This window comes from Lygodium microphyllum, chromosome 6 (assembly GCF_053477565.2).
Source record: "Lygodium microphyllum isolate KBCC chromosome 6, Lygodium_microphyllum_v1.1.10, whole genome shotgun sequence".
In the NCBI taxonomy this organism is placed as follows: Eukaryota; Viridiplantae; Streptophyta; class Polypodiopsida; order Schizaeales; family Lygodiaceae; genus Lygodium; species Lygodium microphyllum.
The window spans coordinates 20268734-20292831 of NC_141140.1; the positions used below are offsets into that span (position 1 = coordinate 20268734).

A 24098-nucleotide genomic window follows, 5' to 3' on the forward strand; every position below is an offset into this window, starting at 1 on the left:
AGTATGTTGCAACCACTGAGGCTTGCAAGGATTGCAAGGAGACTCTCTGGTTAGGTTGTCTAGTGGCAAACCTTAACATTACTGATGTGGTCCCTACTTTTGCATTTAGATTCTATGAGTACTATTCAATTGGAAAAAAATATGATCTTCCATATGCAAACGAAGCACACTAAGATGCATTATCACTTTATTCGAGAGGTCATTGAGGACAAGTTCATTGAGCTTGTTAAGATCTCAATTGACCAAAATCCTGCAGATCTCCTTACTAAAAGTCTCTCAACGAAGCATTTTGTCTTCCTTGGGGAGTTGATGAACGTTAAAGATATGGCATCTTTCCTCATCCTGTTGTACTTATGTATATTTGTAATTTTCACTTTCTCTTGTTCTCTCCTCAGTAAGGGCACATTCACCTTAAAGTAAGATGTTGTTAGAAGTAAGGCACATATGCCTAATTGCCCATGTATTAGTTACGACAATATCTACACCATGTATTAGTTACCTACACACCTATACACTACAAGTGACAAATGCCTATCATTGTCATTTTATTTTGTATTCTTTCAATGACATTTGAATAAAAAGAAAGGCGTTCACACATTGTTGGAGTTTCCACACATTCTCTCTCTCTCTCTCTCTCTCTCTCTCTCTCTCTCTCTCTCTCTCTCTCTCTCTCTCTCTCTCTCTCTCTCTCTCTCTCTCTCTCTCTCTCTCTCTCTCTCTCTCTCTCTCTCTCTCTCTCTCTCTCTCTCTCTCTCTCTCTCTCTCTCTCTCTCTCTCTCTCTCTCTCTCTCTCTCTCGCTAGCTCCTACTTCCACTATGTGCTTCCACTTCAAGGTTCACTCCCTTCACTTCAAGGTTTTTTACCGTTCCACTAAGGAAGAAAAATGCATTCCCAAATTAGTCAAGATATCCTCACCGAGAATGGGGATTTTATTTTTGTGAGCTTTCATTTTCGTTCTTTTGTAATCAATCCTTTTTTTTCGTTCTTTTTTATGCAATCTATCAATTCTACATATAAATATATCTATGCAAGATACCCCCACATGGACGTATCCTAGGTCATTCACAATTTGCATGCATACATTCATAGCACGACTACTAATTCATAGTCATACAAACCATAGATATAAAGTGACACAAAAAGAAAATAGCAATTCTTCACTATTACCAAAAGATTATGATGCTTTGCATTTACATAAATATACATCAAGAAAACAAAACCATGGCATATTCTCAAAATGAAACCAACCAAAAACTAGTAAAGCATATGTACCATATAGTCACAAGGTACACTCTCTTAAGCATAGATCAAATATTCTAATGCATGAAATCTCTTACGCAGAGTCTCCTTTGTGTTAGAAAACATTTTTTTCAACATAATAATCTCTTAAAGAGTTTCAAACTCTGATCAACAAGACTCTATAGAAACATTGTACTCTCCTTGAGGCAAGAATCTCTCATGGGTGGTCCAATACAATGAGTCCATTGAGAGGAGGTACTCATATTTGATGCTTGAGTGATGATGGCTCGAATATGCCAAAGGTAAGGATGAGAGAGAGAGACAGAGAGCAGGTTTAGGAATCACTCTATGAGTTCCATGTAGGGTAGGAGAAAGCCTTCATTTTTGCAAGTTAGGACCCCATTATCTCAAGAAGGGCATTCTTCAAGGGACCTTTCTTTAGGAAAGGTAAATTTTTTCTAGTGCCTTTTGAGAGCATATCCATGAAAAAAAATCAATTTTTAAAATATATTTTTAATATATAAATTTAAAAATCTATTATGTAAACTTAAGAGTTACAAGTTTCTACAAAACTAAAACTACAATCCACATTGTAAGGCTTCAAAAATGATCATAAATGCAAGCCAATACATTCTTTATTATATTGAGATAAAAGCTTAATGGATCAGCACATGTTATCAAAATCAATAAGAAGAAAATCACTTTCTTATGTTGTCATCACATTGGGATTTCGATGCTCTTTCAAGCCATCTCAAGCACTACACATGGCATCCCAATCCATAGCGCGAGGTAGTTGCAACAATCACTAGACAAGCATGCCAAAATTTCTTGATTTCTCCATACAGTTGCTCCCAATGCTCGTCAGTTCCACATTTTGCCCATGCCCCATGCATACTCATGCATGGACAAGTCCTTTTTCAATTTGATCATGAAATCCTCATATTGCAAGTTACATGCATTCACATAAGCTAAGTAGTCCCCAAGTTTTTCTAAAAGAATAGGCAATATCCAAATCCTTCCCATTGCAAACGTTAGCTTGTGCTCAATAGTATAGTCCTTTGGACTAAGTACTTTTGCTACTTCAAAGAGTTTTATGTCTTTGAATGGCAGACACAAGGATGATATAATTTTTCCAACAAATTGTCTACCACATCATGTTGCCTAGTTGAGAAGTAATTGGATATGATGATGATCCCATCGTGTCCCTTTGTGCATTTCTCTTTCAAGAGAATGCACCAAAAATACTCAATTGCAAAGTATCTCTTTTTGGGTGACTAGGACCCATAATCTGGAGAGAGACATATAACTTGTATGCTATCGTTAATCAATAATATATAAAATTACATAATGGTACAAAGCTTAGAACACACACTCACATACACATACACACTCTCTCTCAAAAGTTAAAAACTAAAATGCATAAACATAGAAAAATAACTCAAAGAGAAATGTGATATGGGTACCTACCTCATTCAATGGAGTTACAACTTGAAGTGTAGTTGCTAAAGCTTGCAAAAGATGTTTCACACTTAGCAAGTTTGTAGGGCTCCTTCTTCAATCCTACTCTTAAATGTTTTCCTTTCTTGAGCTTAAGAAATCTACGCATATAGAGAAAAATCCTTATTATGGTAATCAAGCTTCCTCTCAAACTTTTATTGAGAATGCATGTAGCACTAAGAATTCAATAATCATGAACCCACTTGACTTTAGAGTCTTATAGGATTATAAAATAGAACAAAGCATACCAAATGAGAGTGCCTCAACCAAACCAAAAATGGAAGCTCAATATGGCAAATTCAAGTTGCATGCAGTCATTGCTCACTGCAATTCAAAAAACACATTGTCAACCATGGCAAAGATATCATTGCAACACTAAATAGAGATGATGTACACATCTATTGATCTCTAAATAACAACCAATACTTGGGCAATGGGGACTGTGTACCAATCCTACTCAGCACACTTGCTGCCAATTCAGCTAAACTGATCACTGCAATGTCGATTGTAGAAGTCAAAACAGTACATGGTCCCAAAGCCCATAGGTAGCATAATAGTTAAATCACCAATTCACGTGTACAATGACTAAACTTCCTTATCAAGGTTAAGATTATAAGCTTAATTAATGGGGTTACATGGTCATTGGTTAATAAACGGATGAAGCAAAATGCTCTATGAGATAATAGTGGCAGCCGCCGTGATGGGCACCTCCTCTAGCTATGACGTGATAATCAACACTAATCTTAATATGTCTGGGCTTCCATCTTAGAATGCTTGCCCCAATGCCCTACATCATCTATGATGCCTAGTGCCCCAGCTCTCGCACTTCAGTCTAGTAGTGCTTGGCACACCAAATTGCTCCTTACTACACATGGCCAATGGTTGCCATTGTCATGTCTTGCAGGCTGCAAAGTGCAAACTTGTGGTAGATGCAGTGTGATATTCCCTATTTCTTACTATATAATGTTGTTTTCCTTCCATGAATGGATACTATAGGCAATGGTCCATGTGGAACATTCAAACCTCTTTCTTGGAGTTGTTCATGAATCGTAGCTCATGGCGCTGCCTCTATTGTCCTCCATGGATCAACTAGCTCTACTTGACACTATGTTATATCTAGCCATAAAGGCATGCAACAAGACTAAGGCCCTTATTCAGACCAAATATGCTTATTCTCATTTTATCTTACATACATTGGAGCTCACAAGGCTCATAGGAGAGCACTTGGTGCTAGCCTTAGCTCAGTGTGGTGCTCTTGAGGATGCACATCATGTGTTTCTATCCCTATTTGGTCAAATGGTCTTTTCATGGACAGCCATGAAATCTGGCTTGAGTGACTACGGTCAAGATCGAGAAGCACTACAAATGTATCACTCTATGAAAGTTCATGGTGTTGTGCCAGAAAAATACACTTATGTTAGTTTGTTCAAAGCATGTTCAACTTTGTTGGACTTGCAAGAAGCCCAACATCTATTTGCTGATGTAGAGATGAAGGACCTTTCTGGTAATGTTTTTAATGGAAGAAACTTAGTGATTGTTTATGCCAAATGTGAAAGCCTTGTGGAAGCTGAGGTAGTGTTTGACTATTTAGTGGAGCAGACTCTGGTATCATGGAATGCAATGCTATCAGCATATGTCGAACATGATGAAGAAGTGAAGGCTTTGCTATTGGTCAGACAAATGTATGACAAGGTAATGGATTTGGATCAGTAGATCTTTTTGATTATGATTCAAGCATGTGGTACTCTTGCAAAGAAGGCTCAAAGTTCCATTCATGAGGACCGATTGAACTTTGTCATATGCATTGAAATCGGAAAGGCTTTACATTGTGATGCCCAAAAGAGGGGATTTACTACAGATGTATTTGTGTGTACTGTACTTTTAAACATGTACAACAAGTGTAGAAACATTCTAGAAGTAGAGAATATGTTTGATAGATTGTCAGAATGATGTATTGTGTCACGGGATATAATGCTCTCTACATATTCATAGCAAGGCCAACAAGGAAAGGATTTGCAATTTTATAAACAAATGCAAGGGGAATGGGTGATCATAACCCAAGAGACAATTACAATTACTTTTAGTGCAATAGATGTTCATCATGTAGAGTGACTTGGCTTTCTGAGGGATGTTTTAGTTGGAAGTACAATCTTGGGCATGTATGGGAAGAGTGGACGCCTTATTGAAGTAGAGAGTGTCTTTGGGGGCCTGTTGGTGGACAACGTAATCCTGTCAAAAGCAATGATAGTTGTTTATTCGGAGCAAGCGCAAGGAGAGCAGGCTCTACAATTGTATAGACAAATGCAAGTGGAAGGGGTGAGTTCAAATCACCAGACACTTCTCATCACTTCACACATGCCATGTTGTTTTTGAGAATGAGGAAGCTGTGTATATATGAAGAGGCAACCAGTCAAATTGTCAATTTTACATGTAGGGAGAGAATTACAAGTTGATTGCATAAGGAAGGGCATCGTCAAAGACCTGTTTGTGAAAAATGCTCTTATAAGTCTATATGGGAAGTGTGGAAGCAGAGCATATATTTGATGGGTTTTTGGATCGTGATTTGGTGTCATGGAATGCAATGCTATCGGCTTATGTTGATCAAGGTCAAGGAGACAAGGCATTGCAATGCAATGCTATCGACTTATGTTGATCAAGGTCAAGGAGACAAGGCATTGCAAATGTATACACAGATCCAAATTGAAGCAGTGAGTCTGAGGCAACAGAGTTATGCAATTCTTCTTCGAGCCTATGGTTCCCTTGCAAAGAACAAAGAAGCAGTTTCATTTGAACAAAGGACAGTGATAAGAGCAGTGTCTTTGAAGATTTTAAAAGCAATACACACAAATTTGGAGTAGAAGAAGCTCATGATAGACGCTTTTTTGTGTATTATCCTTTTGACCATGTGTTGGAAGTGTGGAAGTATTTCGGAAATAGAAGGTGTGTTTGATACATTGCCAAATAATGATCTTGTGACTTGGTGTCTAATGCTTTTAGCTTATGTTGAGCAAGTCCATGGACCTAAGGCTCTACAGTTGTATCATCAAATGTAAGAAGAGGGATGCATTCCAAATCACTGGGGACACTTGCAGTTGCCCTCCCGGCTTGTGGTTCTCTTTTATGCAAAGGTCATGCTAACAGACAATCGACCACAAGCATGCCTTTGGATATTGTAAGGGGCTTGCATGTTGATGCTTAGCAAAAGGGTTTTTCATCCCAAATCCATTTGTTGATAGCAACCTTGTTTCCATTTTTGTTGTATTTGATGGGTTGTTGGATCGGACCTATGTGTGTTGGTGTATAATGCTCTTAGCATATATTGACAAAGGTCATGGGGAAAACATTGATTCGTGCATTTGGTAGTTGTGCAATGATGAAACATGTGCAGGTAGTCTTTGATAGATTGTCTGAACCTGATGCGATATGATGGAATGCCTGCATTGTTGGGTATGCACCAAATGGTAGTAGCTTATTAAGCCGTCAAGTGTTAGAGGAAATGCAAGGGTCTGGTATTAAATAAGATAAAGGCACATTCCTTTCACTCCTGTGTGCTTGCAGTCATGCTAGCCTTGTGAAGGAAGTTGTTGAGAGTGCTTTGAAATTATGAGCAAGGATATCAGGATTACGACCAACTTGAAACATTATCTTGTCATGATTGTCCTTCTTGGGCATGCAGGGGATTTCAAGGCAATAGAAAACAATACTCTCAATGATGACATTGGAGACTGACATCTTAGTTTGGCTACATTTGTTGAGTGCATGCCAAAGACATGGCAATTTGGAGCTGGCAAGACAAGCATTTGACAGAGTGCAGTGAATTTAAATCCCGAGGATGGTCTGCTAACATGGAGAAGAGGGAAAGGGAAGAGTAGAGAACGACATGAAAAATAACCCATTTTTTGGGGAAAAAAAGGGGGCTCTGCCATTTTTGTGGCAAAAATGGGGAGGCTCTGCCTTCCCTTTTTTGCAGAAAAATTAGGATAGAGGGTGGGGGGGCTCTACCATTTTTGTGGCAAAAAAAATATGGGGGGCTCTGCCTCCCCATTTTTTTGCCAAAAAATCAGGATAGAGGGTAGCCGGAGCATACCTTGAGGCAGAGCGAGGGGTAGCAGGGCATCACTAGAATCGCAATGTGGTTGGCGAAGTGTAGTCAGCGTGTCCTCTCTCCTTTCGATCACGATCACTACTACTTTTCTTATGTGCATTATCTGATCATGATGGCACCGATCTCCCCCCTTCCAATGCAATCATGGACCGGCCACCTTATCAGCTCAAACATGTTGCTCATGACATTTTACCTTGAGCCCTCCGAAAATGGCAGTCTTGGTCTTCTTTCTGGCCACAAGAAGACGCCTTCTTCCTGACTTCTATATTCAATATGGGGCAGCTACCCTCCATTGCTTGAATGAGCTCCCCTTTAAAATATACCATACTCTGCTGTTTTCATGCTGTTGATGATGCCCTCGTTAATAATGCTAATCATATCTCTGCTGCTCCGTTCAAGCACATGGCTACAGCCTCATGTCTTCATGCAGCCACAAACCCTTTTCTCCAAGTCGACTGGCATGCACACTTCCAGGTTGCAGCTGGAAGCTGGCTCCTCCATTCCTTTGTACAGGCCAAAGCTCCCCTCTAAATTCATGACGTGCACTTTGGTGGTACTACACGTATTCCCCCCAAGAATTAATCGACTTTTAACTGCAGTATCATTTGGTGGCAATCTTGAAATACCCAGCGCGGGTGGTGGTATCATGCACTCTTTCCTGCATGGAAGTTGGGTCCCTTCGACGTGCAGCGTGTTGCCCAGCTTCCTTTGTGACTGCAATCTGTCTGATATGTTCCCCTCCCTTGGACTGCACCATAACAGCTTCTTGGACTGATTGAGACAATCGATGGTCTCAGACTTTCTGATTATCCCCCTTGATCAGAAGTCGTTCAAAATGATGGCATCCCCCACTTGAATCATCATGCACAAAAAGTGACTCTCCCCCTATCCTCAGGCAAAATGGGAGATCCTTCAAGAAGAGCGTGGTCACGATCCTAGACCCCGGCCTAGGTGCTTCAAAAACTTATGCCTTCAATATACTGGATTCTCGTTCTGCTGGTGAGGATAACTTCTTTGGGGCAAGGTTTCATGCTCGTTTAGGCTAGATATAGTATTACTAAAACATGCGTAACAACATGTATATGTACTCTAGTGATGGGATTTAAGAGCCTTAAGTGTATTTTCACCCAAGCCAAGAAGGTTTGTTATGGTGATGTGCCACAAGAATCAAGATGCTAAGAGAACCTCAACCCTTTAATATTCTGTAGATGAAGTGGGAGTCAATAAGCATGGACTTCGAAAAGGGATTACTCAACTATTGCTAATGGATATGACACTATCATGATAGTGATAGATAGATTAACCAAAGTTGCTCACTTGATTCTAGTCAAGATGACCTACAAATCCTCTAATGTTGCACAAATATTTATTAAGGAGGCATTCAAACTACATGGTCTACCAAGGATTCTAATCAATAATAGAGATTCTGAGTTCATCTCAAAGTTTTGGACTTGTCTATTCTAAGCCATTGAACTAAGTTATGCTTTTGTATTAGTTATTATTTGTAAATTGGTGGAAATTTTGAGAGAGTGAACAAATCATTAAAGATATCTTAGGATACTATTATGTCGTAGAACCAAGGAGATAGATTGAATATCTACTACTTGTGAAATTTGCCTATAATGCCACCTAGTTGCAGACGATTAAGATTTTCCCACTCCAAGCTCTATATGGACAAGAATACCGGATCCCATTGAACTTTGGATTCCCATTCTCAAGGTGGAAGCATTATAGCTATATGCTTGAAGACATGGACCAATAAGTTCAAGCCATTGATCACATGATATAAAGGTTGTCCACCAAGATTGTTATTCTATTTTTATCCCTAGAGAATTGTCCATACCTATAAGAAAGGAGACAAGGCTTTCCTAAGGGTGAAACATGAGAAGAGCTCACTATCCCCAGGGAAGTACTCTACGAAGTGGGAAAAGTGATGTGAAAGTAAGCGTATAAACTCAAACTACCACTTCATCTCAAGGTACATCATGCATTTCATGTGAACTTTCTTAAATCATATGTATTTAGCTCTAAACATATACACTATTATGAGTAAATAGTGTGCCATCCCAAGGGATTCTGAAAATACATCTTAAAAGTGGAATCCTATTGAATGCCTAGTATAATGGAAAGATCATCTAGAAGAAGATGCCACTTGGATGGATGAGGCTATCCTTTGAAAAGAATACCCTCGGTTTCTCTTGAGATCAAAATATCTTGATTTTCCAAGGAGAAGAGGATATGATATTCCCAGTATACAACTATTACTAATAAAAGAACATGGAATTTTAAAATATTTGATTTAAAGTGCAAATATTATCAAACAAATGTTTCCATTGAAGAAATGTGAATTATTAGCATATTTGCACATTTACATGTAGATACAATCAATAAAATTTTAATATGTATATTTGAAAATATGAAAACCTTTAAAATTAAAATAAAATATTTAATATTAAGACTAGGTGATGTCCCTTGGTGCTTGCCCCTTGAGCCTTATTTATGGGTGATATCCTCTCGTGCACGCCACATTTCCCCCCTACATACTATCCTTTCTGATGCTCCTTTAGTTCCTTTTGAGCGTTCCTTAATATTCCTACAACACGTGCTCATTAGTATGTTGAAAATTTTATTTTATTATTGTTGCATGTATAGTTGTCTTTGTATTTTTATCTAATCTTTTTGCGGCATATGTATTCTTTCTTATCTTGTTTGTTATTATATATGGACCAACCTATTTGTTTTGTGGTGATTCCTTTAAGTTCTTCTTTCTGTTTGGGTAGTAAATTAATACTTTATCTCTAATTTCATATTCTTCATTTATTGTGTTATTATGATATCATTTATTTTGTCTAGATTGAGCTATGTAAAGGTTTTATTAAATTGCTAGTCTCATTAATGATTGACATTTTCATTTTAATTCTAAGTACCGATCTACTGTATCTTTATATTTATTTTTTGTTTTTAGTAAACGAATCTCTGATGGAAAAGTCCTCTCTTCCATATAATGCCCTAAATAGAATTATTTTAGTGGATGCTTGTATTGAGCATCTATATGTATGAGTTACGCATGGTAGTATATCATCCCAATTTTGCTATATGGAGGATCCACGTACATTCTAATCATTTGTTTAATCATTTTGTTAAGACATTTTGTTAACCCATTTGTTTAGGGGTGATATGGTGATGCAAATGTTTGTTTGATTCCTAAACAATCACAAATTATTTTAAGTACTTCATACTTGAAATTTTAACATTGATTTCAAAGTATTGTCTTTTGGTAAGAATCTTATTATTTCTTCTAGTAAAAATTTTGCTATTGAATTGCCTATTGTGTTTGGTAATGCTTTGACTTCAAATTATCATGTTAGATATTCTGTTAGTACTATAATGTGAATGTGGATTGGATACTTTGATAGATTGGAGAAGTCCCACTAGTTTTCTTGTCCTTGGTTTGAATGTTTGAAAGGTTCTATAATTCTTTGAAAATGTGCTACAAAGTGATGAAGTTTTGGTGGCCAATAATAATTTTTCCTTATAAATCTAGGCATTTATGGAATCCTAGGTATCCAAACAAAGGATAACCATGCAAATATTTTATATAGTTAATTTCCAAGGACTTAGGAATTACTAACTTGACTCCCTATTATTGGGCTATATAATATAACATATTATTTTGAATTAAGTATGTTTTGTGGATACTAGGATTATTATTTCGAATTTTATTTATGATTCTTTGTATGTCAAGATCTTGTTGTTGGAGTATTATTATTACTGGCATATCTGTAAGTCTGTAGGAAAAAGAATTGGAACAACTGCAAGTTCCCACAAACTGGGATACGTGATGGAGTCAAGGCAATGCAAATGTAGGGGCATGCCACAAAGTATACAATTTGATGGTGGTAGGATGGAAGAGACATATATCAAGGATGATGAAGAGGATGAAGAGATACCAGTCAAGCCCTTTTCAAGCAGAGTAAGTGTGCCAGATGTGGGAACATCGACCAATGTAGAAGAGGTAGAAGTTGCATGGGAGGAGTGGGCTTTACGAAGGATGCCACATAACTATATGAGAATGTGTTTTTGTATGGAGGGTAGAAAGAGTTGTAGCAACAAATTACAAAGTCAACAAGTGGGGTTAGTTGTGCCATGCTTTTGGTATGAGAGAGCCTATAACACGGCCATTGCACAATGAATATGATAGTATCACCAATTGTTCCATCTGTCACCAATTCATACAAGAATAAATATATCCAAGGAAGAGGATGGTAGCCTAAAACAAGTTGGTTTCAAGTTTTCCTACTTTGCAACACCATCAAATGTTAAAAGTGCGGATCTCGAGCATGGCAAGAGCTATGGAGGATAGAAGATGAAGACAAGACTCATGTTGGCATAGACAAAGAGAGACCAACTGTTACACAAGTGAATTAGGTTCCAAGATAATTAGCTTGGACTCATAAAGACAATCTTGTGTAATGAACTGACACTGACAAGATACTAAGTGAAAGTAAAAATCATCATGATATTGTATTCATTCCATTATGAAGTACAATGCTTTATAAAAGTTAGGTTGTTCCACTCTCCTCATTGTGCATATGGGATCCAGGACATCTCTTCCTGGAGCATATATCATTTGTCTATTTCTCAATATCAAGGAATGAGAACAACAAACCTCCTCCTTCTGCAAAAGGTGGTTTATGTAGGAGGAGATGCAAGATGGGGGCATAGAATTTCCAAAGATGCACAAAAGAGAATAGACAGTTGCTTGCATGGTTGTGACCTTGGAGGAGATAAGTGGAACTTGAGAGGCAGCATTCAATATTTCAAGTCTTGACATAGAGCTATTATGATATACGCATCAAAGAAGAGCGTAGGTGCACTTGCTCTGATTTTTAGAAAAGGGAATCTACTCAAAAGGCATTTCTTGCTTGCAAACATGTGTAATACCAACATCATGAACTTGGGATGTTCATGATGGCGTAGTTAACGGATGTAGCGTTCGCAGGATTTGATACAAATTACAATGTCTATTTTGAGTTTGTACTTTGGGCCACTTGGTCCAACTTCTGAGGCACCTAACGCAGATTCCTAACGCAGACAGATTGTCTAAAACCATTCATTACATAGTGATGTCCAATAGGTCCAAGCCTTCTGCATATTTATCACTTCCTTGCCTTGCTCCACAATCCTTCGACCATGTGGTATTAATAAGACATCAGATGTAAATAGAACGTAACCTCCAGTACTTCGACCATGTGGAATTGGGAACTTGGAAGGGCTTTCCTAGAACTTCCACACCCACTTTTCACTTGAGTTCATAAAGAACCTAGTTTGTCTTTGTCCTCGCACACATCAATACGTATTAGAATTTTTACATACCCAAATATATTTATTATCCTAGAGATTTGTCTAGTCCAACCCAGATTGAACAAAGTTTCCTCTGATATACTGATCAGGTTGGACTCTTAAATTGATTTTGAGTCGTATTGGATGCTCAAATCCCTGTGGAGCTTTCCTCTTTTTCTCCTTGTCTACATCAAATCATCAGTGAATCTTTGCTTCAGGAGATTGCTTCCTTCTGAGCTTTTCCATTTAGTTTGCCCCTCATGTGTTATCCCTTCCAGATAATATAATGAAGATGGGTTTTGCCAAGGAAAAGAGGATGGAATTTTAACTGGTAGCCTTGTTTGAACCCTTTTTTTAATAGTCATACGTTCCAGTAGAGTACTGTTTTCAAAGATGCAAGCCTAACGAATATTGTGAGAAGAACCTTGGAAGACCAACAATCTTCTCATGGAACTCTATTCGTATCATAACTTGTTTGATGTACCTCCAATCAATCTTGTAATGCTTTTTCAGTGTTAATTTGTGGTAATGCCACTTTTTGTCTCATAATAGTTAGCTTGCTCAAGTAAAAAAAGTGTCCTTTGACAAAACCATATTCGGTGTGGATTAATAACTTCTTGATGTGTGGTGCCATCTTGGTTGCAATAGGCTTGGCTAATCATCTTTGTATGAGTTTGTAATGCGTAATGAATTAATTTAAAAAGGTAAAGTGAATACAACATCATAGAGATGTAGCTCGACCTCGGGCCATGTTGCTCAACTTCCTAAAGAAGAGCTTGTACATCTAGTGTTTGCTAAGTTCCTAAACAAGAGCTTGCACATCTAGTGTTTGGACTTGAGGACACAAGGACAGAAGGATAGTCTTTGTTTTAATTAACCTATGCAATTTTTTGGTTTCTCATTTGGGTGAAAGCGAAAACTAGTCTTTCCAACTAAACCTGATGATTATTGTTGCAACTAGATTGATGACCTCCAACTATTGTCATCTAAGCAGGCTTGATCAGCAAAAAGGATAGTAGCCATGTCAAAATTGACCTCCAGCTATTGTCATCTAAGCAGGCTTGATAAGCAAAAAGGATAATAGCCATGTCAAAAGTAGCATTAAGATTTGCATCTTTTAGCCACCTCTTAAGCCTTCTCTAGATTAGGGTTACATGTAGGCAATCCTAGAACATATGTTTCTCCATTTCCTCAACCCTTATGCAGGAATTTGAGATTCTTTGAAAGGCTAGCTTCTTCATGATGAACTGCCAATTGTATCACATTCAACTTGCACGACGGAGTGGTTTTCTAGATCCTTTTCATCCTTCTCTTCCTAGGTGTATGCTTTTGGGCTGTGTATATCATAATAGCTGTATGTCAAGACTCGAAATATTGAATGCTGCCTCTCAAGTTCCACTTATCTCCTCCAAGGTCACAACCATGCAAGCAATTGCCTCTATTCTCTTTTGTGCATCTTTGGAAATTCTATGCCTCCATCTTGCATGTCCTCCTACTTGAATCACCTTCTGCATAAGTAGGAGGTTTGTTGTTCTCATTCCTTGATGTTGAGAAATAGACAAATTATATATGCTCCAGGAAGAGATGTGCTGGATCCCATATGCACAGTGAGGAGAGTGGAACAACCCAACTTCTATAAAGCATTGTACTTGACAATGGAATGAATACAATATCATGATGATTTTTACTTTCACTTACACTGCAACAAAAAGGCTCCATAGGCACGCTTGTAGACGCAATATTTGAATTGTGTTTAAAAATGTCGGGCGCATTTATTACCGCGTCTACAAGCATGCTTATAGTGAAAACTACATGCGCATATAGACACGCATATACACCCGAATATAGATGCTCATATAGACGTACTTATAGATGAGCATATACACGCGCACATAGATGCAATTTCACCTGCAAATTAGACGCAAATTTAGACGCGCAAAATAGTGTTTGAAAAAAAAAACAGAGAACATGTGGTTGCCATGCAACCACATGCTCTCTGGCTTCCCCCCCCATCAAATTTTGTGTATTTGGGGAAAACACAAGAACATTACTCAAGAATATTAGCCATACTTCTCATGCAATAACAAAACATACCTTATCTATGATGAGCCCCTTCTTGTAAAAGTCCATTGCAAAGATCGTGTAGTACCAGTGTGAGAGATAAGTAATTTTACAAGGTAGCTAATACAGTAAAAAAAAAGTGATTTTATAAGCTAGGATCTGTTGCAAGGATCCGTTACACTTAAGGTGCCATTGCATTGTAGTGAGTATTTCTATCTATATGTCTATCTATTTGTCTCTCTCTCTCTCTCTCTCTCTCTCTCTCTCTCTCTCTCTCTCTCTCTCTCTCTCTCTCTCTCTCTCTCTCTCTCTCTCTCTCTCTCTCTCTCTCTCTCTCTCTCTCTCTCTCTCTCTCTCTCTCTCTCTCTCTCTCTCTCTCTCTCTTTTTGTATATTTTTCACAACAAAGTTGCGCGTCTATCAACGCGTGTACACTGCACGCTAGACGCGCTCCTACACGCGCCAGGTCCACAAAACTCAAAAAAACCTCAGAGGAGGTGTGGTTGTTTAACGCGAGCGCATCTACGGGCGCGTCTACTCTGTGGATCAGAAGCGCTCTTACATGCGCCAGCTCCAAAAAACTCAAAAAAGCCTAGGAGGTTTCATGGATGTTTAACACTTGCGCGTCTACGAGTGCATCTACTCTGTATATCAAATGCACTTGTAGACGCGAATTAACAGTGAAGCACAAAATAAAACTAGGAAAAGCAAGCAACAACTAACATACCCAAAGCTAAGAAGGAACCAAAATACAAATCAGAGTAAACAGAGAGAGAGAGAGAGAGAGAGAGAGAGAGAGAGAGAGAGAGAGAAGAAGGACTCACCTTGAATATAATTTGTTATGATGGGTAGCAGCACAACTACAAACTCCTTCTTCTCCTCTATCTGATCCTTGCTCTTTGGCTGTTCTCCTCGTCGCAACAAACATACCAAAAGATAAGAAGGTAGCAAAATACAACTCAAAGCAAAGATAGAGAGAGAAAGAGAGAGAGGGAGGGAGGGAGGGAGAGAGAAAGAGAGAGAGAGACAAGAAGAAGGACTCACCTTGAATCGGTGTTGTGATGGGTAGTGACAGGGCTACAAACTCCTCCTTCTCCTCCCTCTCCTTTCTCTTTGCCTCTTGCTTCCTCCTCTCTTTACCCTTTCTTCTTTGTCTCTTCCTTTCTCCTCTCTTTGTGTCGTGCGCCTGTTGAAAAAAAAACCCAAAAGAAATGCAAGACGGGACTACTTTGAAAAGAACGACACACCAACAATGTTTTTTAATATTTTTTAAAATTTTAGTGCGCGTCTATGCGTGCAACTGAAAGCGCGTCTATAAGTGTGTGTGTATATAGAGCATGAATTGCATCTATATACATGCGCTTATAGACGCGCTTATATACGCACAGTTAAACGCGCTCGGCTATGCATGTGTACCAAGCGCGTCTATAACTGCTGCTTGTTGTAGTGTTAGTATCTTGTCAATGCCAGTTCATTACACAAGATTGTCTTTATGAGTCCAAGCAAATTATCTTGGAACCTAATTCACTTGTGTAACAGTTGGTCTCTCTTTGTCTATGCCAACATGAGTCTTGTCTTCATCTTCTATCCTCCATAGCTCCTGCCATGCTCTAGATCCACACTTTTAACACTTGATGGTGTTGCAAAGTAGGCAAACTTGAAACCAACTTGTTTTAGGCTACCATCCTCTTTCTTGGATATATTTATTCCTGTATGAATTTGTGACAGAGATGGAACAATTAGTGATACTATCACTTGTTTTTGCACAACATTTGTATCCTTGACGTCATGATTAGAAAACCATATTCAATGTGCAATGGCTGTGTTATAGGCTCTCTCATACCAAAAGAATGGCGCAACTAACCCCACTTTTTGACTTTGTAATTTGTTGCTACAACTTTCTACCCTCCATACAAAAACACATTCTCACATAGTTATGTGGCATCCTTCGTAAAGCCCACTCCTCCCGTGCAACTTCTACCTCTTCTAGATAGGTCCATGTTCCCACATCTGGAACACTTACTCTGCTTAAAAAGGGCTTGACTGGTATCTCTTCATCATCCTCGATATATGTCTCTTCCATCCTACCATCATGAAATTGTATACTTTGTGTCATGCCCCTACATTTGCATTTCCTTGACTCCATCACGTATCCCAGTTTGTGGGAACTTGCAGTTGTTCCACTTTCCTTCTTTTTCCTGTTCATAATCTCCCTATCATAGACTTATAGATATGCCAGTAATAATAATACTCCAACAACAAGATCTTGACATACAAAGAATCATAAATAAAATTCGAAATAATAATCCTAGTATCCACAAAACATACTTAATTCAAAATAATATGTTATATTATATAGCCCAATAATAGGGAGTCAAGTTAGTAATTCCTAAGTCCTTGGAAATTAACTATATAAAATATTTGCATGGTTATCCTTTGTTTGGATACCTAGGATTCCATAAATGTCTAGATTTATAAGGAAAAATTATTATTGGCCACCAAAACTTCATCACTTTGTAGCACATTTTCAAAGAATTATAGAACCTTTCAAACATTCAAACCAAGGACAAGAAAACTAGTGGGACTTCTCCAATCTATCAAAGTATCCAATCCACATTCACATTATAGTACTAACAGAATATCTAACATGATAATTTGAAGTCAAAGCATTACCAAACACAATAGGCAATTCAATAGCAAAATTTTTACTAGAAGAAATAATAAGATTCTTGCCAAAAGACAATACTTTGAAATCAAGGTTAAAATTTCAAGTATGAAGTACTTAAAATAATTTGTGATTGTTTAGGAATCAAACAAACATTTGCATCACCATATCACCCCTAAACAAATGGGTTAACAAAATGTCTTAACAAAATGATTAAACAAATGATTAGAATGTACGTGGATCCTCCATATAGCAAAATTGGGATGATATACTACCATGCGTAACTCATACATATAGATGCTCAATACAAGCATCCACTAAAATAATTCTATTTAGGGCATTATATGGAAGAGAGAACTTTTCCATCAGAGATTCGTTTACTAAAAACAAAAAATAAATATAAAGATACAGTAGATCGGTACTTAGAATTAAAATGAAAATGTCAATCATTAATGAGACTAGCAATTTAATAAAACCTTTACATAGCTCAATCTAGACAAAATAAATGATATCATAATAACACAATAAATGAAGAATATGAAATTAGAGATAAAGTATTAATTTACTACCCAAACAGAAAGAAGAACTTAAAGGAATCACCACAAAACAAATAGGTTGGTCCATATATAATAACAAACAAGATAAGAAAGAATACATATGCCGCAAAAAGATTAGATAAAAATACAAAGACAACTATACATGCAACAATAATAAAATAAAATTTTCAACATACTAATGAGCACGTGTTGTAGGAATATTAAGGAACGCTCAAAAGGAACTAAAGGAGCATCAGAAAGGATAGTATGTAGGGGGGAAATGTGGCGTGCACGAGAGGATATCACCCATAAATAAGGCTCAAGGGGCAAGCACCAAGGGACATCACCTAGTCTTAATATTAAATATTTTATTTTAATTTTAAAGGTTTTCATATTTTCAAATATACATATTAAAATTTTATTGATTGTATCTACATGTAAATGTGCAAATATGCTAATAATTCACATTTCTTCAATGGAAACATTTGTTTGATAATATTTGCACTTTAAATCAAATATTTTAAAATTCCATGTTCTTTTATTAGTAATAGTTGTATACTGGGAATATCATATCCTCTTCTCCTTGGAAAATCAAGATATTTTGATCTCAAGAGAAACCGAGGGTATTCTTTTCAAAGGATAGCCTCATCCATCCAAGTGGCATCTTCTTCTAGATGATCTTTCCATTATACTAGGCATTCAATAGGATTCCACTTTTAATATGTATTTTCAGAATCCCTTGGGATGGCACACTATTTACTCATAATAGTGTATATGTTTAGAGCTAAATACATATGATTTAAGAAAGTTCACATGAAATGCATGATGTACCTTGAGATGAGGTGGTAGTTTGAGTTTATACGCTTACTTTCGCATCACTTTTCCCACTTCGTAGAGTACTTCCCTGGGGATAGTGAGCTCTTCTCATGTTTCACCCTTAGGAAAGCCTTGTCTCCTTTCTTATAGGTATGGACAATTCTCTAGGGATCAAAATAGAATAACAATCTTGGTGGACAACCTTTATATCATGTGATCAATGGCTTGAACTTATTGGTCCATGTCTTCAAGCATATAGCTATAATGCTTCCACCTTGAGAATGGGAATCCAAAGTTCAATGGGATCCGGTATTCTTGTCCATATAGAGCTTGGAATGGGAAAATCTTAATCGTCTGCAACTAGGTGGCATTATAGGCCAATTTCACAAGTAGTAGATATTCAATCTATCTCCTTGGTTCTACGACATAATAGTATCCTAAGATATCTTTAATGATTTGTTCACTCTCTCAAAATTTCCACCAATTTACAAATAATAACTAATACAAAAGCATAACTTAGTTCAATGGCTTAGAATAGACAAGTCCAAAACTTTGAGATGAACTCAGAATCTCTATTATTGATTAGAATCCTTGGTAGACCATGTAGTTTGAATGCCTCCTTAATAAATATTTGTGCAACATTAGAGGATTTGTAGGTCATCTTGACTAGAATCAAGTGAGCAACTTTGGTTAATCTATCTATCACTATCATGATAGTGTCATATCCATTAGCAATAGTTGAGTAATCCCTTTTCGAAGTCCATGCTTATTGACTCCCACTTCATCTGCAGAATATTAAAGGGTTGAGGTTCTCTTAGCATCTTGATTCTTGTGGCACATCACCATAACAAACCTTCTTGGCTTGGGTGAAAATACACTTAAGGCTCTTAAATCCCATCACTAGAGTACATATACATGTTGTTACGCATGTTTTAGTAATACTATATCTAGCCTAAACGAGCATGAAACCTTGCCCCAAAGAAGTTATCCTCACCAGCAGAACGAGAATCCAGTATATTGAAGGCATAAGTTTTTGAAGCACCTAGGCCGGGGTCTAGGATCGTGACCACGCTCTTCTTGAAGGATCTCCCATTTTGCCCGAGGATAGGGGGAGAGTCACTTTTTGTGCATGATGATTCAAGTGGGGGATGCCATCATTTTGAACGACTTCTGATCAAGGGGGATAATCAGAAAGTCTGAGACCATCGATTGTCTCAATCAGTCCAAGAAGCTGTTATGGTGCAGTCCAAGGGAGGGGAACATATCAGACAGATTGCAGTCACAAAGGAAGCTGGGCAACACACTGCACGTCGAAGGGACCCAACTTCCATGCAGGAAAGAGTGCATGATACCACCACCCGCGCTGGGTATTTCAAGATTGCCACCAAATGATACTGCAGTTAAAAGTCGATTAATTCTTGGGGGGAATACGTGTAGTACCACCAAAGTGCAGGTCATGAATTTAGAGGGGAGCTTCGGCCTGTACAAAGGAATGGAGGAGCCAGCTTCCAGCTGCAACCTGGAAGTGTGCATGCCAGTCGACTTGGAGAAAAGGGTCTGTGGCTGCATGAAGACATGAGGCTGTAGCCATGTGCTTGAACGGAGCAGCAGAGATATGATCAGCATTATTAACGAGGGCATCATCAACAGCATGAAAACAGCAGAGTATGGTATATTTTAAAGGGGAGCTCATTCAAGCAATGGAGGGTAGCTGCCCCATATTGAATATAGAAGTCAGGAAGAAGGCGTCTTCTTGTGGCCAGAAAGAAGACCAAGACTGCCATTTTCGGAGGGCTCAAGGTAAAATGTCATGAGCAACATGTTTGAGCTTATAAGGTGGCCGGTCCATGATTGCATTGGAAGGGGGGAGATCGGTGCCATCATGATCAGATAATGCACATGTGAAAAGTAGTAGTGATCGTGATCGAAAGGAGAGAGGACACACTGACTACACTTCGCCAACCACATTGCGATTCTAGTGATGCCCTGCTACCCCTCGCTCTGCCTCAAGGTATGCTCCGGCTACCCTCTATCCTGATTTTTCGGCAAAAAAATGGGGAGGCAGAGCCCCCCATATTTTTTTTGCCACAAAAATGGTAGAGCCCCCCCACCCTCTATCCTGATTTTTCTGCAAAAAAGGGAAGGCAGAGCCTCCCCATTTTTGCCACAAAAATGGGTAGAGCCCCCCCACCCTCTATCCTGATTTTTCTGCAAAAAAGGGAAGGCAGAGCCTCCCCATTTTTGCCACAAAAATGGCAGAGCCCCCTTTTTTTCCCCAAAAAATGGGTTATTTTTCATGTCGTTCTCTACTCTTCCCTTTCCCTCTTCTCCATGTTAGCAGACCATCCTCGGGATTTAAATTCACTGCACTCTGTCAAATGCTTGTCTTGCCAGCTCCAAATTGCCATGTCTTTGGCATGCACTCAACAAATGTAGCCAAACTAAGATGTCAGTCTCCAATGTCATCATTGAGAGTATTGTTTTCTATTGCCTTGAAATCCCCTGCATGCCCAAGAAGGACAATCATGACAAGATAATGTTTCAAGTTGGTCGTAATCCTGATATCCTTGCTCATAATTTCAAAGCACTCTCAACAACTTCCTTCACAAGGCTAGCATGACTGCAAGCACACAGGAGTGAAAGGAATGTGCCTTTATCTTATTTAATACCAGACCCTTGCATTTCCTCTAACACTTGACGGCTTAATAAGCTACTACCATTTGGTGCATACCCAACAATGCAGGCATTCCATCATATCGCATCAGGTTTAGACAATCTATCAAAGACTACCTGCACATGTTTCATCATTGCACAACTACCAAATGCACGAATCAATGTTTTCCCCATGACCTTTGTCAATATATGCTAAGAGCATTATACACCAACACACATAGGTCCGATCCAACAACCCATCAAATACAACAAAAATGGAAACAAGGTTGCTATCAACAAATGGATTTGGGATGAAAAACCCTTTTGCTAAGCATCAACATGCAAGCCCCTTACAATATCCAAAGGCATGCTTGTGGTCGATTGTCTGTTAGCATGACCTTTGCATAAAAGAGAACCACAAGCCGGAAGGGCAACTGCAAGTGTCCCCAGTGATTTGGAATGCATCCCTCTTCTTACATTTGATGATACAACTGTAGAGCCTTAGGTCCATGGACTTGCTCAACATAAGCTAAAAGCATTAGACACCAAGTCACAAGATCATTATTTGGCAATGTATCAAACACACCTTCTATTTCCGAAATACTTCCACACTTCCAACACATGGTCAAAAGGATAATACACAAAAAAGCGTCTATCATGAGCTTCTTCTACTCCAAATTTGTGTGTATTGCTTTTAAAATCTTCAAAGACACTGCTCTTATCACTGTCCTTTGTTCAAATGAAACTGCTTCTTTGTTCTTTGCAAGGGAACCATAGGCTCGAAGAAGAATTGCATAACTCTGTTGCCTCAGACTCACTGCTTCAATTTGGATCTGTGTATACATTTGCAATGCCTTGTCTCCTTGACCTTGATCAACATAAGTCGATAGCATTGCATTGCAATGCCTTGTCTCCTTGACCTTGATCAACATAAGCCGATAGCATTGCATTCCATGACACCAAATCACGATCCAAAAACCCATCAAATATATGCTCTGCTTCCACACTTCCCATATAGACTTATAAGAGCATTTTTCACAAACAGGTCTTTGACGATGCCCTTCCTTATGCAATCAACTTGTAATTCTCTCCCTACATGTAAAATTGACAATTTGACTGGTTGCCTCTTCATATATACACAGCTTCCTCATTCTCAAAAACAACATGGCATGTGTGAAGTGATGAGAAGTGTCTGGTGATTTGAACTCACCCCTTCCACTTGCATTTGTCTATACAATTGTAGAGCCTGCTCTCCTTGCACTTGCTCCGAATAAACAACTATCATTGCTTTTGACAGGATTACGTTGTCCACCAACAGGCCCCCAAAGACACTCTCTACTTCAATAAGGCGTCCACTCTTCCCATACATGCCCAAGATTGTACTTCCAACTAAAACATCCCTCAGAAAGCCAAGTCACTCTACATGATGAACATCTATTGCACTAAAAGTAATTGTAATTGTCTCTTGGGTTATGATCACCCATTCCCCTTGCATTTGTTTATAAAATTGCAAATCCTTTCCTTGTTGGCCTTGCTATGAATATGTAGAGAGCATTATATCCCATGACACAATACATCATTCTGACAATCTATCAAACATATTCTCTACTTCTAGAATGTTTCTACACTTGTTGTACATGTTTAAAAGTACAGTACACACAAATACATCTGTAGTAAATCCCCTCTTTTGGGCATCACAATGTAAAGCCTTTCCGATTTCAATGCATATGACAAAGTTCAATCAGTCCTCATGAATGGAACTTTGAGCCTTCTTTGCAAGAGTACCACATGCTTGAATCATAATCAAAAAGATCTACTGATCCAAATCCATTACCTTGTCATACATTTGTCTGAACAATAGCAAAGCCTTCACTTCTTCATCATGTTCGACATATGATGATAGCATTGCATTCCGTGATACCAGAGTCTGCTCCACTAAATAGTCAAACACTACCTCAGCTTCCACAAGGCTTTCACATTTGGCATAAACAATCACTAAGTTTCTTCCATTAAAAACATTACCAGAAAGTTCCTTCATCTCTACATCAGCAAATAGATGTTGGGCTTCTTGCAAGTCCAACAAAGTTGAACATGCTTTGAACAAACTAACATAAGTGTATTTTTCTGGCACAACACCATGAACTTTCATAGAGTGATACATTTGTAGTGCTTCTCGATCTTGACCGTAGTCACTCAAGCCAGATTTCATGGCTGTCCATGAAAAGACCATTTGACCAAATAGGGATAGAAACACATGATGTGCATCCTCAAGAGCACCACACTGAGCTAAGGCTAGCACCAAGTGCTCTCCTATGAGCCTTGTGAGCTCCAATGTATGTAAGATAAAATGAGAATAAGCATATTTGGTCTGAATAAGGGCCTTAGTCTTGTTGCATGCCTTTATGGCTAGATATAACATAGTGTCAAGTAGAGCTAGTTGATCCATGGAGGACAATAGAGGCAGCGCCATGAGCTACGATTCATGAACAACTCCAAGAAAGAGGTTTGAATGTTCCACATGGACCATTGCCTGTAGTATCCATTCATGGAAGGAAAACAACATTATATAGTAAAAAATAGGGAATATCACACTGCATCTACCACAAGTTTGCACTTTGCAGCCTACAAGACATGACAATGGCAACCATTGGCCATGTGTAGTAAGGAGCAATTTGGTGTGCCAAGCACTACTAGACTGAAGTGCGAGAGCTGGGGCACTAGGCATCATAGATGATGTAGGGCATTGGGGCAAGCATTGTAAGATGGAAGCCCAGACATATTAAGATTAGTGTTGATTATCACGTCATAGCTAGAGGAGGTGCCCATCACGGTGGCTGCCACTATTATCTCATAGAGCATTTTGCTTCATCCGTTTATTAACCAATGACCATGTAACCCCATTAATTAAGCTTATAATCTTAACCTTGATAAGGAAGTTTAGTCATTGTACACGTGAATTGGTGATTTAACTATTATGCTACCTATGGGCTTTGGGACCATGTACTGTTTTGACTTCTACAATCGACATTGCAGTGATCAGTTTAGCTGAATTGGCAGCAAGTGTGCTGAGTAGGATTGGTACACAGTCCCCATTGCCCAAGTATTGGTTGTTATTTAGAGATCAATAGATGTGTACATCATCTCTATTTAGTGTTGCAATGATATCTTTGCCATGGTTGACAAT

The 24098-nt window shown here is 38.4% G+C and overlaps 2 protein-coding genes across 2 annotated transcripts; one reads left to right on the forward strand and one right to left on the reverse strand.

Moving 5' to 3' along the window:
* Nucleotides 1-3793: 3793 nt before the first annotated feature.
* LOC148034352 (pentatricopeptide repeat-containing protein At4g18520, chloroplastic-like) lies at nt 3794-4450 on the forward strand. The gene has a single exon (XM_087680655.1). It carries the CDS (start codon nt 3794-3796, stop codon nt 4448-4450), a length of 657 nt encoding a protein of 218 aa, XP_087536781.1.
* Nucleotides 4451-22727: 18277 nt separating this feature from the next.
* LOC148034353 (pentatricopeptide repeat-containing protein At4g18520, chloroplastic-like) lies at nt 22728-23384 on the reverse strand. The gene has a single exon (XM_087680656.1). The coding sequence runs from the start codon at nt 23382-23384 to the stop codon at nt 22728-22730; it is 657 nt and encodes a 218-aa protein (XP_087536782.1).
* Between the last annotated feature and the right edge of the window lie 714 nt (nt 23385-24098).